This window comes from Primulina tabacum, chromosome 4 (genome assembly GCF_025594145.1).
Source record: "Primulina tabacum isolate GXHZ01 chromosome 4, ASM2559414v2, whole genome shotgun sequence".
NCBI classification, from domain to species: Eukaryota; Viridiplantae; Streptophyta; class Magnoliopsida; order Lamiales; family Gesneriaceae; genus Primulina; species Primulina tabacum.
The window spans coordinates 6921659-6937131 of NC_134553.1; the positions used below are offsets into that span (position 1 = coordinate 6921659).

At 34.1% G+C, this 15473-nt stretch overlaps 2 protein-coding genes across 5 annotated transcripts; both read left to right on the forward strand.

Moving 5' to 3' along the window:
• The first annotated feature begins 3497 nt into the window (after positions 1 to 3497).
• On the forward strand, positions 3498 to 8500 carry LOC142542861 (uncharacterized). Its single transcript, XM_075649734.1, has 11 exons — positions 3498 to 3504; positions 3587 to 3647; positions 4752 to 4830; positions 5146 to 5276; positions 5368 to 5434; positions 6409 to 6461; positions 7010 to 7064; positions 7151 to 7225; positions 7350 to 7467; positions 8081 to 8127; positions 8207 to 8500. Exons 3-11 carry the CDS (start codon positions 4774 to 4776, stop codon positions 8312 to 8314), a joined length of 711 nt encoding a protein of 236 aa, XP_075505849.1. The 5' UTR covers positions 3498 to 3504; positions 3587 to 3647; positions 4752 to 4773; the 3' UTR covers positions 8315 to 8500.
• A 1025-nt stretch (positions 8501 to 9525) lies between these two features.
• On the forward strand, positions 9526 to 14717 carry LOC142542862 (putative transcriptional regulator SLK3). 4 transcript variants are annotated; one of them, XM_075649738.1, is made up of 10 exons: positions 9526 to 9614; positions 10984 to 11453; positions 11641 to 11772; positions 11909 to 11957; positions 12143 to 12360; positions 12487 to 12555; positions 13020 to 13120; positions 13338 to 13431; positions 13521 to 13590; positions 13859 to 14716. In XM_075649738.1, the coding sequence occupies exons 1-10, from the start codon at positions 9587 to 9589 to the stop codon at positions 14512 to 14514; spliced, it is 1887 nt and encodes a 628-aa protein (XP_075505853.1). In that variant the 5' UTR covers positions 9526 to 9586; the 3' UTR covers positions 14515 to 14716. The 4 variants fall into 4 exon arrangements, with proteins under 4 accessions (XP_075505853.1, XP_075505852.1, XP_075505851.1 ...); XM_075649737.1 differs by having other exon boundaries at positions 9536 to 9614; positions 10981 to 11453; XM_075649736.1 differs by having other exon boundaries at positions 9557 to 9813; positions 10426 to 11453; positions 13859 to 14717.
• The last annotated feature ends 756 nt before the right edge of the window (positions 14718 to 15473 follow it).

The window sequence follows — 15473 nt, forward strand, 5'->3', positions numbered from 1 at the left end:
GCTATGCATTAGAAGAGAATGAGCCTAAATCTAAATATGATATTTTTCAAGCTTGACTAATCTGATCGAGCCCTGACGGGTGACTTCAGTTCTCCCCAGTTAGTAAGGGCAATAGCTCTCTCGACTTGTTCCTTGACTAGGTTTATGATATCTCTTCTATTGATTGTCGCATATGAATGGCTTCAATGATTGGATGAGAATACAAGAACATAACACCCACTAGGTTCTCCTCTTTGAGAAGCTCCGAAGAGAAGTTCAGAAAAGAGCTCATTCCATTTACATTTAAATTAGCCTTGAAAGAACTTTGTCTAACAAAATAGTAAGGATTTTGTGTATCATATACAAGTGTTGTCTAGGATATAGTAACACCTCGTGACAATATGCAACAAAATAATATAACACAAAAATAAAGATAATTATGCACAATGAACAAACTTATGCGATGCTCAGGGTAAAATAATCGCTATAAAAGAAATTGAATTTACAAAATCAATACTAATAAAGAACGGAAAACTATATTTCTTAACAAGTCAATTAAGTAAATTTTATTCTAAAATATCAATAACAAAAATAATCAAAACAAAAGAATGCAAATCTGTATGGCCGAAATTTGGAGCAAAAAAATAATTGATCAATCAATACTTTGTGCAGGGTGTTGTATTCAAGTATCTCTAACACATCACGTTAATACAGTGAAACAACAATCCTTCGTGTTTGCGAGTTCTTCAAAAAATTCTCCCGGGCCTTATCTCTGTTATCTTGTATCTTGCTCGTCTATTGTGCAACAACTATTTTTCAAGATATAAATACATATTTGAATTTTGATATGATTCCTTGAATAAATTTCTACAAGATAAGAAAATTAGTCTTTCATTAGGAAACAAACTCATTTAAATATTATATATCAAATCTAGAGTTTAAGAAACTTAAAATTTTAGAAAGACAAAACTATTAATGTACAGTCCTATTTAAAAGGAAAAAATAATAATTTTAAGGAATTGTGTCTTGCAATACAAGTTATGTTTACTTTCAATCTCACTCTTTTTGTTTTTTTTGGACAAAATAAGCACAAACAAGTCCACTCATGTTTATTCAAATTCAAGCAACTCCATTTAACTATTCTTGAATTTGACAACATATCTCTCCGTGAATTTGATCATATTAGCTTGAGCATTGTTAGCAGTATTGACAACACGAGGGCAAACACATTCATCAATTAGTACAAAATCAAAGCATAACATTAAAAACACCATAACACAAAATAAATTAACAAGAATTTGAGAAACATGAAAAGAGATTAAAACTAACAAATTCAGAACATATAAAATAAAATCACTGATCGTTATTAGTGTTAACATCTTCTTCTTCAGTGTTATCATTTTTTTGTTCCCAATAGTCCTCTTTCCAAAGCATGTGCACCACTTCCTTTCCCCATTTTTGCATGTGAATATTTTTGCCAAGAATGGACAGCCAGATCCAAAAAAGAGGCGATATTCCGCCACTTGGGCTTCATAATGAGAAATTTTGCCAAAATTGAAGCAACTGTGGGTACCAATGGAAAACAGAACTAAGGCTTATGGCCTTGTCACCACTGTAGAATTAGTTGAATGTTGCGTATAGCAATTTTGTGAAGAAATGAGTAAAAATACGTCAAGTTTCTTGCATAAAGGCGGCTTGGATGCTCTGAAAAGTGAGTGATCGAGCCTCCGGTTAATACTGAAGTAACCTCATGAATGTCACGACGGATTTTAATAAAACCGTCGCCTAGTAAAGGTAGCGACGGTTTTTTATAAACCGTCGCTATTTTAGCGACGATTTATCAAAAAACCGGCTAATATTGCGACTGTTCGAACAAACCCGTCGCCATTTTTTGCGTCGGGTTTTTTCACCGTTGCCTTAGGCGACATTTATATTTAAGTCTGTCGCCATATTAGGTGACATGTTTTTTACCCGTCGCCATGTGCGACGGTATATTACAAGATAGCGACGGTTTTGGACTACCGTCGTTATTGTGCACAAACCGTCGTCGATCTAGATCTAGATCGACGACGGTTAGTCAAAAACCGTTGCTATTGACGACGGTTTAACTCAAAACCGTCGCTAATGGTGACGTTTTTGCAAAAAACGTCGCTATGATTCTTATATATACCGAGCTTCGCGACTTATCATTAAAATTTAATATATCAAAACAAAACTTTGAAAATTTAATTGACGAAAACAAAAAAATTAGACAAGTTATTGGACCAAGAATATTATTTTTTTCTTAAACAATTTCATTTATTATGGGGTAACACAAAATGGGGATTATATTTTTTTGTTTCTTGTTGTACATTTTATAATCCAATTGTGAATATAAAAATATATTATTAGTAAACTACCAAAAGACACCAAGCTAGTGTAACAAAGAGCATTTATTCCACATTTCTTTTTCATTTAAAAAATACTAAAGAGTATAAATCATAGTTTCTTGCTCCTAGATGAGCAAACATTTTATAACCTTTTTCATGATACACATAATGTATTGATTAAGCAAATTGAGAGTACTTCAATAATCAAGTTTAGTGAAAAGAGCTTTCGATTGAGGTAATTTGTATAAATAATATTTGGAGAAGTTTTTTATGAGAAAATTTATGACATTGGTATAAGTGAATATTTAATGTTTTGAGATTTTTCATATTCATTACAATAATCCTTTTAATTTGTTTGTGGGTGGAGGTGCTGGGGAAAAAAGTTTGTTCCCGTTGGATATTAAACCTGAGATTTTGTTCTAAATTTGAGATATTAATATCAGAAACATCAGTTAATTATTGATATTTACAATTCATGATTTTATATTTTTGGTGGACCATATAAAATCTTTGTAAACTTATGAAGATGATTAAGCATGTAGCATGCTTGGCATTCCATCATCATGCTTGTAAATAATGATTATTATTATTGATGAGCTACTTATAATTTCACATAATCATGCATGTTTTTTGGTATATATTGTAGCTCAATATATATAAATTTTAAGGATTCAACAGCTATGATCATTTTCATAGTTGTTTTTCTACTTGAATATGTCTATCCCGCACATCTAGTAATGCTAATGCTATATATATATGAAAGAGATTGGTACATAGTGTTTGGGCTATCATGTGATTTAAAATACTTGAGTTGAACATTGATCTATTAAATATAATTTTGAAAAAAAGGGTAAAAACACGGTCCAAAAATAATAAATTATTGTACATAATGTGATATAAAAATGGTTGGATTAGCGACGGTTACAGGATAAACCGACGGTTTTTGTCTAAAGCGACTGTGGTTTTATCCGTCGTCTACTAAATAAGTCCAATAACCGTCGCCGGTTTTTGCCAAAAATCGTCGCTATGATTCTCTATATACCGAGGTTCGCGAACATTTCCTTTACGCGATTTTCACCTTTAACTGTCGCTATGATTCTCTATATACTGAGGTTCGCGAACATTTCCTTTACGCGATTTTCACCTTTCTTCTCTGGTAGTAGCGAAACTTTATCAATTTTTTCGCAGTTTCGGTTTTTTTTATTTTGTACTAATATTTTTTCGTATTAATTTCGTAGATTTGCTCGTCGGTGTGATCTTCCAATGTTACGTGGATCTGCATATCTTCACGCACGTCAGGTTTTTAAAACTTTTTTTTACAGAAAATTTAATATTTAATTTTTGCATAGTAGTTTATTTATGAATTTTAGCGTAGTAAATTATTAATTTTGTAAATCATGCATGTGTTGTTTTTTACTAGATAGATTAAAAACCGTCGTTTCATTAAGCTATGATTTTTTGAAAGACCGTCGGTTAATAAAGCGACGGTTTTGTAAATAAATGTCGCTAAATATAGCGACGGTTAAGTTGAACCGTCGCTTAAATTAGCGATGCTTATATTTAAGCGACGGTTTTTATATAACCGTCGCTTAAATTAGCGATAGTCTGTATGTAACCGTCGCTAATATAAGTGACGTATTAGAGAGATTCTTAATATTATAGTAGAGATACATACGTATTCTACATCTCAAATATATAATCATAATAATTATGTACACTGTACACATACACGAAATATATTCTTACATTCACAAAAAATAAATGTACCCGTCACACATAATAGTGATTTTGTTTATATGTTTTGATAAATAGTATTAGTCAGTGTTTAAAGTTAAACTTTAAAAAAAGATGAAAGGATACGTTTTCAAACTTTATACATATTTATTTATTTAAAGTCGAACCTAGAATATCCATGATCAATTAAAAAAATTTCAAAATTTATACAACTTTCAAAGATATGTACGAGAAAAATAAATTCAATCTTTTATCATGCAAAATTTGACTGTGCTAACTTATAAGTGATTCGCAATCTAATTTGTCCATGTTAACTGAATCAAGAACTGATTGATACACGAGTAGGTCTCTTGTGAGACGGTCTCACAAATTTTTATTTGTGAGATCGGTCAACCCTCCGATATTCACAATAAAAAACAATGCTATTAGCATAAAAAGTAATATTTTTTCTGGATGATCTAAATAAATAATAAAAATAACTTTTTATTATTATACCGACACTTCAGGCCCGGGTTCACGGATTTAATTGCAAACCCTATCTCCCAAATATCGAAGTAAAAAAAATCCTTTTTGTACATCTTTAGTCTCCCGCTGCGAGAGGTGAATTTGATCAGAATTTTTTATTCCATTTTCTGAGTGAAATCTTTTGTGTTTATCCGAAATTTTTAGAAGGAAGCTGCTCGAATCAGCCATGGCAACTTCAAGTAAAATCACGTTCGACGATAATGATGACTTTGAATCTGATGATGTAAGATATCTGCTCCAAAGAAGTGTATTTTCTCTTATTTGGATTACGGGAGGTTCTATTTGCTCAATTTGGTCTTTTAACTTGTTTCTATCAAATGTATTGCAAAACTATGCATTGGAATTATTTCTACCGTTTTGATTCCCCAAATCTAATAAAATAAAAATTTGCTTGTAATTTGTCGGAAGTTGCGATTTTCATCCCAAACATTGAATTGTTCCTATCTTCCCCAATTACATTGCTGCGGCCGCCTGTGGGTCTATAAGCACACGAGAATTCAAAGGTGTTATAATGTATTGCTTTAACTTGACAATTCAGGAGAGTGAGATAGAGCGGGAACTTGCGGAGGTGACATTTGAGGAGTTGCAGAGAGCAAGGTCTGATGGGTCAGAGATGGTCTACAGGAAGCCCAATGCAGAGAAAAAGGGAGGTCGAGCAAATAAGAATAGGTTTATTCCTTGTTTATGTGCGTGTTCTTACATTTTTTTGAGTTTTTTTTGGTTCTGCTATCTTTTACTCTAATTTTGTGCTATCATTTAGGCCAATGGAGATGAGTAGCAAGAAGCCTGTTGGTAGATTCAGAGAAGTAGTTCAAGTTCCGAAGAAGGTGGGTTTTACTTATATTTGCTCGCCTTGGGTTGTATTTCATGTGAAAAATATTCTAACCAAAAAGAAATTTTTTTATACCCCACTTCATAAATATAAAGTTTCTGAAGTATTGTTTTATTGAGGACCCAGAAGCTACTAGCTGGTGAAGATTTAATATTGTTGCCTATCATTAGAGACAAATTCAAAAATCCATCTGTCGTGGCTATTGAGCATTGGCATGATATAACCTTATGTTTACCCTGTACATGGAGACTGGGGCCATTTATGTAAATCTGTCTTGGATTGAGCTACAATCCTCCTGCTTATTTTCTTGATGAATTTGACTCTTGCATGTTCCAGGAGTTTTGGCATGAACATTGGGGATCGAGTTTGAGTCTTCTCGTACTTTTGAAAATTTGAATTAGTGATCATTTGTGGGCAGTCATGATATTTTCAATTAGGAAAGAAAAATGGGATGGCAACTTGGTAAGCATCAACTCGAGAATGCTTCCATTCTGTCTGAAACCACAACAATCTTTCTAAGCATTCCACTCTGTCTGAAACCACAACCATCTTTCTAAGGGTTTCTAAAATAAGTAGATGTAAAAGTGGGCCAGAGGCTTTATGCATTTCTGTGAAGCTTGGATGATGGTTTAATATCTTTGTGCAGGGTGGCGGTAGATTTGTATGAGACTGTTGATTGGGTAAATATTACCTAGGCTTTTCGAGCGAGGCTTGAATTTTTCTTTCTAAATTTTGATTATGGAGGTTTTTATTTCAACCTAAATCATTCATCCGAAAACAGCAGCATATCGCCCATTCTTACTTGGGTAAATATTATCTAGGCAACGTATGTTTTTTCTTTTTGTAAGATGTTGGTTTTGGTATTTATTTCATTCTTATTGACTTATCTTAGCCCAAGGCCCAAGCAATCTAACATAGGACTCTCTCTCCAATTTATGTATGGTTAAGTTAGTGCCTGATTATGTGCAGGTGGTGTGTGACCCTCGTTTTGAGTCATTATATGGAAACCTGGATGTGAAAGGGTAAGATTCTTTCTTCAGCCAGCCTCCTATTTCTTTTATTTTCGATATGATGGTTTCTCCTGTAACAATTTTTGGTTATTGATGAAGAAACCTGGGAATGCTTGGGCCTATTATTTCCACCGCCTTTAAAATTTCACTCTATTTTTGTGTTTTATTGTTTTTATGGGCAACAACCTTTGCATCTCTGAGTAACTAATATTGTGTGTGCTTTAGTTGAGAGGGGAACATGTTTCCGATGTGGTCTGCAAACTTAGGGGATGCGTTGGGAAGTAATACAAGAGTGTGTCCTATTTTCACAGTCTTTCACGGAACACTTTCTTGTGGTTTCATTTGAAACACAACAGGCTTGCATCTCTGAGTAACTAGTATTGTGTGTGTTTTAGTTGATAGGTAAACAGATTTCTTGAAAATATGGTACCTGCTGTTATCTGTGGTCTGCAAACTTTGGGGATGCATTATGAAGTAATACAACATCGCGTATCATATTTTCAGTCTTTCATGGAACACTTTCGTGTGGTTGATTTTAAACACTTATTCTTGATGTGCAGGTTCAAGAAGAGATATTACTTTCTCTATGAGAATGAACTTCCGGCTGAGAAAGAGGTACCATTTTCTATTCAAATGTTTTCTTAATGTTGTTGCTCTTTTGTAATCTTGTAGTCAAATTGATTCTGGTTTTGGAATTTTAGAAACTGAAGATACAGATGGAGAAAGCAAAGAACCCAGAAGTTAAAACTGAACTAAAGGATCACATTGCTCAGATTGTAAGTTCCTATTCAAGTAAAACTTGATATTGTTTGGCTGTACAAGTTCATTCGTCAATTATGTATGTTACTGCAAGATGTCATGTGTGTTTGAGCTGCATTATTTTTATTTTGTCCATGCTAGGATAAAGAATTGAAGTTTGCTGCAAAAAAGTGTACCGAGAACGATATTTTGGCCACTCACAAGCAGAAAGAGAGGGAAGCTGCAAAGAAAGGGAAACAACCTTACTATCTGAAAAAATGTAACTTTCTTTTATGCTCTCCCTCGATCCCTTCCTATGTTCCTCCATTAACCACAGATATACGCCAGTATAACCTTGAACACTTGCTGTATACCTTCTCAACGCAATTAATAGTTCTCTCGTTTTGTGGTTGAGAGGGAAGAAGGATCGGTTGTGTCAGTTCTCCAATCTGGAGATTGGTGAGAAAAATTGTGATTATTTTCTTTTGTTGATTTCGGTTTTTGGGTTAGCTGATGACAAGCTAACAAGGGAATCTAGTTTTAACTTTTTGAACCGCTAGTCACATGAGAAGAATGAAAAGAATGAAATAAGAACAAAAAAGCGGATTATTTTATCATTAGCAATTTTTTGGGGGCTGTTGAATAGTGAAAAGAGAATACACTTGCATTCTCTTGCATGGCAAGGAATTAAGAAAGGTTTAGACACAAAAAAAACTTTGGTTAGGACTTCTATATTGGTGTCTGAGATTGAGTGTTACCTTATTTTTAAAATTCATATAATTATACATAAATGTTATGAAGAAGCTGTAACATAGAGGAAAAGAAATTAGAAAGAAGTTAATGTTAAAATGCAGACCAGTGCTTCAATGATTAACTGATGTCTTTCCTCGCAGCTGAAATTCAGAAGCAAAAGCTGATGGAAAAATACAAGGAACTCAAGGTAAAGGGCAAGTAATTGTCGCAATGTTCCGTCTATGCTGTTATTGTAGATTAAATAATTATTTTATTACACGCAACAGGAATCTGGCAAACTTGAGGCTTTTATCGAGAGAAAGAGGAGGAAAAATGCTGCGAAAGACCGTAGATATATGCCATATCGACGTCCCACTGGGCAAGAAGTGGAGTAGCATCACTGGTTTTAATCTACTTGTCAATTTTGAATTGCCCTTCTGCGGCAATTGCAACACGAACATGGTAGATAAGGATTGCTTATTTGGTTTGCGGCAAGCATGCCCTGTGATGTAGGGAGATGACTGGCTTATTGGCTAAACTATTTTCTTCGATTCATATATATATATATATATATATATATACAATTTTGTAGCATTATTTGGGTGGTATGGATTTGCTAAAACGTGATCTTGTAATGTTAGCAAGGAACCGAATGCGAGTTCCAACATGGGCGCCATTGCTCGAATGCGCAGATATGACGTGTCCAGCGTAGGTGACAGATGACAGTGCTGTACTGTTATATCATCCAATCTTATTATTTCACCTTTCGAAAATTACGCTTTTGAATCACACTTTTGATTGGTGGATTTATTTGAATAGAAATTTCAATTTAAAAAGATTTAAAATCCTTGGATCATAAATGTCACGTCTGATTAGGGATGGCATTTCTCTTCAATGGAGAATTTGATATCCCATCCAAATAGAAGAGATGAGAATGAAATTGAATATCCGATGAGGATGAAAATGAATATAATAAATGTAGATGTGGACGTAGGATGTGGAAACTTATCCAAGCTCGATTCATGATTGACACCTTATGTAAAGAGGGTATATGGTAAAAGAAAAGGTATGGATTTCAGCATTTTTGTTCTTTTTTTGTTTAAGAATGATATCTCAAGATAACTTAAAATTTTCATTCTAAATAAGCTGTAATTATAAATTGCTTAAAATTTTCATTCTAAATAAGCTGTAATTATAAATTTAAAAACCCATTTAATTAGTTCTAATAAAATAACAGAGATATAAGTATAAATAGAAACCAAATGTTTATGGAAGCAAAACATTATTTGTCTACTTTTACAAAAGAGTGGATCTCATATGAGACCGTTTTCACGGATATTAATCTATGAAATTTTGCGGATCTTAATATATGAGACGAGTAAATCTTTAATTATAAGATTGCCTTAATTTAATAATCACCAACCTTTATTAATTGAATTAAAAAATAAGGTTACAATTTTTTGTCCGACCTGTCATAAATTTTGTCGCACCTATTCGCATGAAACGTGTCGTTGTCATACTCGACCGGCAATGACCTGTAAAACGTGGGCCTATGTATCGGCATCAACCCGTTATCGCTCCACATTATTACTTCCCGCGAGCTGGTTATACATAACCAAGAATGTTCCATATTCTCACACACAAACGCGCAGTGTACGAATAGAGGAATGGCTTTTCGAGGCTTTGATTCCCAAGGTATATGAGAAAATTGAACCCCGTTTTGTTTGTCTGTTCCTTGATGTTTTTGTTGAAGTGTTGGTTTTTGGGGTTCTCATGTATTTTTGTTTTTGGTTGAATGATGCTTTGTTTTACACCGTACGTAATTGAAAGCGCGAAGAAAAGAGACGAAAAAATTGGGAATAAGAGTAAATAATTGATCTTTGAGAATAAAATTGTGAGTTTTATGTTAATGCTGTTTTCCCGTTTTGCCTCACGTATAAAACTGCGGTATAAGGTTGATTTTTGAGGTTTTCTTATGAGTTTGGGTATGAGCGCTTGTTCTGTCTCCCTTCTGGTGTTTTTTCGCTCTTTTCAATGTTTCTTCTTCTTACTTGCTTGGGCGAGGCTGAGTGTCTATGACTCTAGGCTTGCATGTGTGATTTGTTAGTTTGCTGAAGAAAAATAGATCATAAACCAATAGTCCACAAATTTGACTCTTTTTTATTGTATTCTGGGATTAACTTTATTATCTTGATCCTTACTGTTAAATTTAAAGACGACATGGCTGTTTTATGTCTTCTTCGATAGCTTGGTTTGGGGTAACTCGGATGCTGCTATCTCCGTTGGAAAACATTTAAATGCAGTAAATGTATCGCGGGTTTTGGTTTCTGTTTTAGAATAATGAGAGTAATATTTTTATTTGTCGGGGAAGTTGGAATTTCAGGATTCTGTGTGTGAACCAGTCTTCAAAGCTTCGACCACAGATTTTATATTCACAATTGCTAATATCCACACTCATTGTCACGTTTATCTCACCGTTGAACTTTATTTGATATATATCATTCAGACAATAATGCAAAACAAACCACTTATTTTCTCAAATCTGGGGGCGTCTATTGATATAATTAGGTATTCGACACTCTTCATCCATTCTGATCATTATTTTCTGTTAAATGCTTGCATTTCCCATGTTAGTTTCTATAGAGTATGTTGAACTTGTGGGATGGGATATACGTATCCATCTTAGGGGAAAATTTATGTATCTTAACATTTTTTGAGCAAAACTGGTTTGTTCACTATACTCACAACTTATTTTGTGTCCATTCCATTTCTTAGGAATTTTTACTTTGTGAATTTTCTTCCAAGTTGTCAAGCTTCTTGTAACTATTCTTAAGGCACAACTGAATGGAAACTCGGCATCCGGTTTTATGAATGCTACTGATGTGGGGAAATCTTCAAACCTTAGATCTTCTGTAGGCCATGAAGCTGTTGTTACTATTTAACAACTTGCCTATTTGTGCTTATATGCCTAGTAATGGAATCAATGATTTGGAGCCTTGTACTACTTTACCCTCTTCATACATACCTTTCTCAAGCAACAAACCCATGAATGTTTCATCAGCAGATAAAACATTTTCTCCCTTAGATCAAGGTGGACCAGGGAGAAAGAGGCAGCAAATGGAAAATTCAACAGCTTCTACAAATTTGTCTAGGCCAGAGTTACATGCTTGTCTAGAATCGCTTCCAGTTAGAATAAAGAAGGAAACAGGCACTCCTGTACAAATGCTGAAAAAACCAAGAATTGATGTCAATCGAGAGAACATTCCACATCAGCAAACAGTTCAGGAATTATTGTTTTGCAACCCACAACTTAAAGAAATGATTGATCAGCAAAGGGAACAAAATCAGCAGCATCGAGTAATTTTGCCTTCAGTTCCACATCGTAGGGGGGTTCAAATGCAGGTTCCGGAACAGCAGATGAGAAATATGCAGCAAGACCTGGGTAATAAAGTTTCTTTTGGAACTTTAATTGACAGCAGTCTTTGTTCTCGACGACTAATGCAGTATCTGTATCATCTACGGAATCGACCACGTGTTAGTTACTCTTTTCTTGGCTTGAATTGCATGTTTGTCTTACATATGACATTTTTGCGTTATATTAATTTCATGGGCTTCTCTTTCTATTTCAATCTTTCACAAATTCCATGATTTTATAGCTCCAGTACAGAAAGATCCAACACATTTTCTTTCGTCTCCCATAATCTTTTCTCTCCCCTCGCAGGACAACAATATAGTTTATTGGAAGAAATTTGTATCAGAGTATTATGCCCCTGACTCATGTAAAAGATGGTGTTTCTCTACATATAGTGATGATAAGAGACATGCTGTGGGAGTTTTCTACCCAAAACCTATGGTGAGTGTTGGATCTGATTTTTGCATATTCGAGAGTGGTCACTGGACCAAAATCAGATCATCTCTTTTTTTTTTTTTTTTGGCTATTTAGATCATCTTATTTTTCATGAGTTCATTTCAGTTATTTATTTTTTCAGGAGCCATGGTGTTGTGACATATGCAATTCGAGATCAGGAAAGGGACTGGGTAATCCCTACTTCTGTTTTCTGTCTTCCTGAATTTACTTTCTCAAATATTTCTTGTTTTTATACATGTTTTGCATTGTGAATTATGGATCCAATGATGAGTTTTGTCCCCTTGTTTGGTTATTTGGTCTTATTGTACATCGTGTTTAACAATTTTATCTGCACATTTCTTTCATGATTTTACAGAGGCGGTTTTTGAGGCATTGCCTAGGCTATTTAAAACAAAATTTGATAGTGGTGTACTGGATGAGATTCTGTTCTTGGATTTACCTCGGGCATATTTAAAAGTTCCCTCTGGATTACTGGTGCTGGAGTATAGGAAAGCCACTCAAGAGAGCATTTATGAAAATTTTCGTGTTGTTCATGAGGGTAAGCTGCAAATAATTTTCAGATGGGACTTGAAGGTACTATTTTTAAATCTTTAAAGCTTCTTTATTTTTTCATATCATTAATTTTGTTTATTTAACTGGATAAAAACTCCCCATTTTAGTTTTGTTCATTACTATAGTTTGATTTTCAAATTTTGCTAGATACTGTCCTGGGAATTTTGTGTACAAAATCATGAGGAATACCTGCTCCGTAGTTTGGTTGCTCCTCAGGTATTAAATTTTATTTTTTGAGCTTGTAATTGCAATTTTGATATATATTTTATTTTTTGATATGGTAAATGCATTTGGCATATGAGTTAATCTAGTGCCTTCCACATAGTAAATTCTCACTATTCATGAAATAAACACTCATTCTTCTCTAATCTGAGGGTTAGCTCTGCAGTACTCTACCCGGTCACAATCTATTAAGCATCTAACACCAATAAAATGGTTTAGTTACTCTGTTTTGCAGTCAAATGATCTTTCATTTATTAGATTCGAGTATTTATATTCTTGAATGATGTCATAAATATGAGAATGTCCAAAGGGTGCACATTTTTCTCTGTCAAGTTTTCAGAAAAATCCAAGAATTTCAATATTATTAGTGTGAGTGAAGCCAGCTGATGTTCCAATACAATGAATTGGTGGTCTTGGTCCGTTCTTCAATTAAGTAAATAAAATAATTTTCCTCACAGGTTGATCAATTGGCTTGTTCAGCGGAGAAATATCAAAATGACATTCAGAATGGGGTATCTATGAGTGTCTCGTCGGAGGATTTCCGTGCAAATTGTGATAGGTAAGTGACTAGACCCACCCTTTTTCCTTTTTCCCAAGTTGTTGAAGCGCAGCATTTTGATACCCGTCGAGGCTAGACTTTTATCCAACTTTCATCTGCACTGTATGAATAACTGGATAATATTTTTTTTATGAAGCTGAAAATTGACTACCTACAAATGATATTGAGAGCACTAGAGACGGAATTAATGCCTTCTAGCTATCTCTATCTGGTATAGGTTTGTTGTGGCAGGGCATCAACTTGCGAGAAGTATGGATTTATCAGTGGTGAATTGCTTGGGATACCCCAAAACATTTACTAGGCTCTTACAGGTAAAATCTTCCAGGGAATTGGACACTTTGACGCTATTTTATGAAATTTCCATGTTCTATGGTTGAAAGTTCCAATTTATACACTGCAGATTGCTGAAGTTCTCAATTCCATGAAAGACCTCATGGCATTCAGCACCGAAAGAAAAACGGGACCAATTGGTATGTAATAAAAAACTCTTATGAAAAAATGACATTGGTATTCATCTTCTTTTAAAGTTCCACAACTATTTGAAATGTTAGGCTTGCAGTGCTAGTTTCTTTGCTTTTATTCTTGACGATTACATCAAGGTAGCTATACATTGACATACAAATTGTTGTCTTCTTTGCAAGTATATTTACTTGATAATGCAGTCAGCTTGTTTTTTCCCCATCGGCCTCTGAAAGTTGAAACCTTCTTAATCTTGAATCATATAACTTCCTTTTGTAGAGAGTTTGAACACTTACGTTCAAAGCAGCAAAACAATGGATCAGTTGGAGAAACAAGGAATGAAACTGTTTGCAGGTCCTCAGAATCAACCAATTGGTCATGAACATCATGCGAATGAATATGGTTGTAGAGTGACAGACAATGAATTAGTATCTGGCCCAGAAAAGTTGACTTTGGATTTGGCTGATTTTAACCATCGGTTATTCAGGAGAAATGCTTCTATCGCCTCCATGAGAAGGAAAGGGGTGGATTCCTACTTTGCTGATCCTTCCATTAGGTCCACATGTTATGATTCTCTACCTCTCATCCCTAGGCTACAATCTGATCAACCTCCATGTAACTTGCCAAGATCACCTTCTGGACTTGGTAAAAACTATCATCAACATTTGATCGACAAAATGCTTCAGGAAATGGTAGCTGCCAACAAGGGAAGGAGCTTGCAATATGCAAATGAAAAGATAAATAACGAAACTGCCCCTTCATGGCCTTCAGATAAAAACGCAGAAAACAACAGGCTTCATTCTACTGAAAGATCTAATGTGGCATCGGATCAGACTAATTTGGCTAATGCATCAAGAAAGACTATTCCTCATGGCAGTCTGCAGACTTATAGCGGTGGCACCAATGTCAAAACAGAACCACGCTCCCCAGTTTGACTTCTTTGAGCTTTCGGAATTTTTGTAGATTTAGTGGTTATTTTCATAGATGTTTTACGACAGTTAGGAGCATATTTCTGGCAAGGAAAACAGGTGAAAAACGTAAGTAATAGCTCTTTCTCGAGTAGTTCAAGAAATGGGATCCATCAGGTTTCACCAAGTGTGGACTTTTTAACTAAAATTATCGTGGTGCACGTCTACTTAGGATGGAAGTATCTCGTTATTCATACCTTTTTTTTTTCTCCTAGTAATTTGGTAAAATAATCTTGATAAATATCCTTAAGCAAAATAGATATACAATAACTTGGACGCTTACTTTTGTTCAAGATATGAAGCAATGCACAAAACTCTACGCCACCCATTGTCGTTATAACTAATATATTTAGAGGTAGCGTCGTTTTGATGTAAAATTCATATAGATTAGTATATTTTATAATGTAAATAAATTAAACTGAATTCTATATTTGACTGTGTGTTACGGATTGAATTGAATTTCTTTATATAGCTAGAATTCAACAATTTTCAACAAACCAAACATGAGCCTAAACAATCAATTTGATTTTCAGAATAATATATAATTAATTTTGTGACTGAAAGGAAATTAAAAAAAAGAGTTAATGCCCTCCAAATGTTTTTGAAAAGAAATATTGCCCATTCTAAATTCATGTTGCGTATGTTTGGTTAAGTTTTTACGAAGAAACTTTTTTGCTGTATATGTTGCATCAAAATACGTTGATTACTTTTTTTTTTATATTGAATTAATATATGATTATTATAACATTGAAAACATATATTATATTTTATTAGAATATATTACAATGATAAATTAGTTTTGAAAATGATGAAACTGAATTTAGCTCATATTTTTCCTATTCTCTTCACAATTTTCAGGCATATAAAGACATTCGTTTCAAATACTTCCACTAGGCATACTCCATATCTTATTCTTGGAAACACTG

Bases quoted from the DNA above. Each gene is read 5' to 3' on its own strand.
- LOC142542861 (XM_075649734.1), top strand. From the start codon at position 4,774: ATGGCAACTTCAAGTAAAATCACGTTCGACGATAATGATGACTTTGAA. The intron at 6,462-7,009 runs GTAAGATTCTTT...CTTGATGTGCAG, and splicing joins GGAAACCTGGATGTGAAAGG to GTTCAAGAAGAGATATTACT. The intron at 7,065-7,150 runs GTACCATTTTCT...TTGGAATTTTAG, and splicing joins AACTTCCGGCTGAGAAAGAG to AAACTGAAGATACAGATGGA.
- LOC142542862 (XM_075649735.1), top strand. From the start codon at position 10,839: ATGAAGCTGTTGTTACTATTTAACAACTTGCCTATTTGTGCTTATATG. The intron at 11,454-11,640 runs GTTAGTTACTCT...CTCCCCTCGCAG, and splicing joins ATCTACGGAATCGACCACGT to GACAACAATATAGTTTATTG. The intron at 12,556-13,019 runs GTATTAAATTTT...TTTTCCTCACAG, and splicing joins GTAGTTTGGTTGCTCCTCAG to GTTGATCAATTGGCTTGTTC.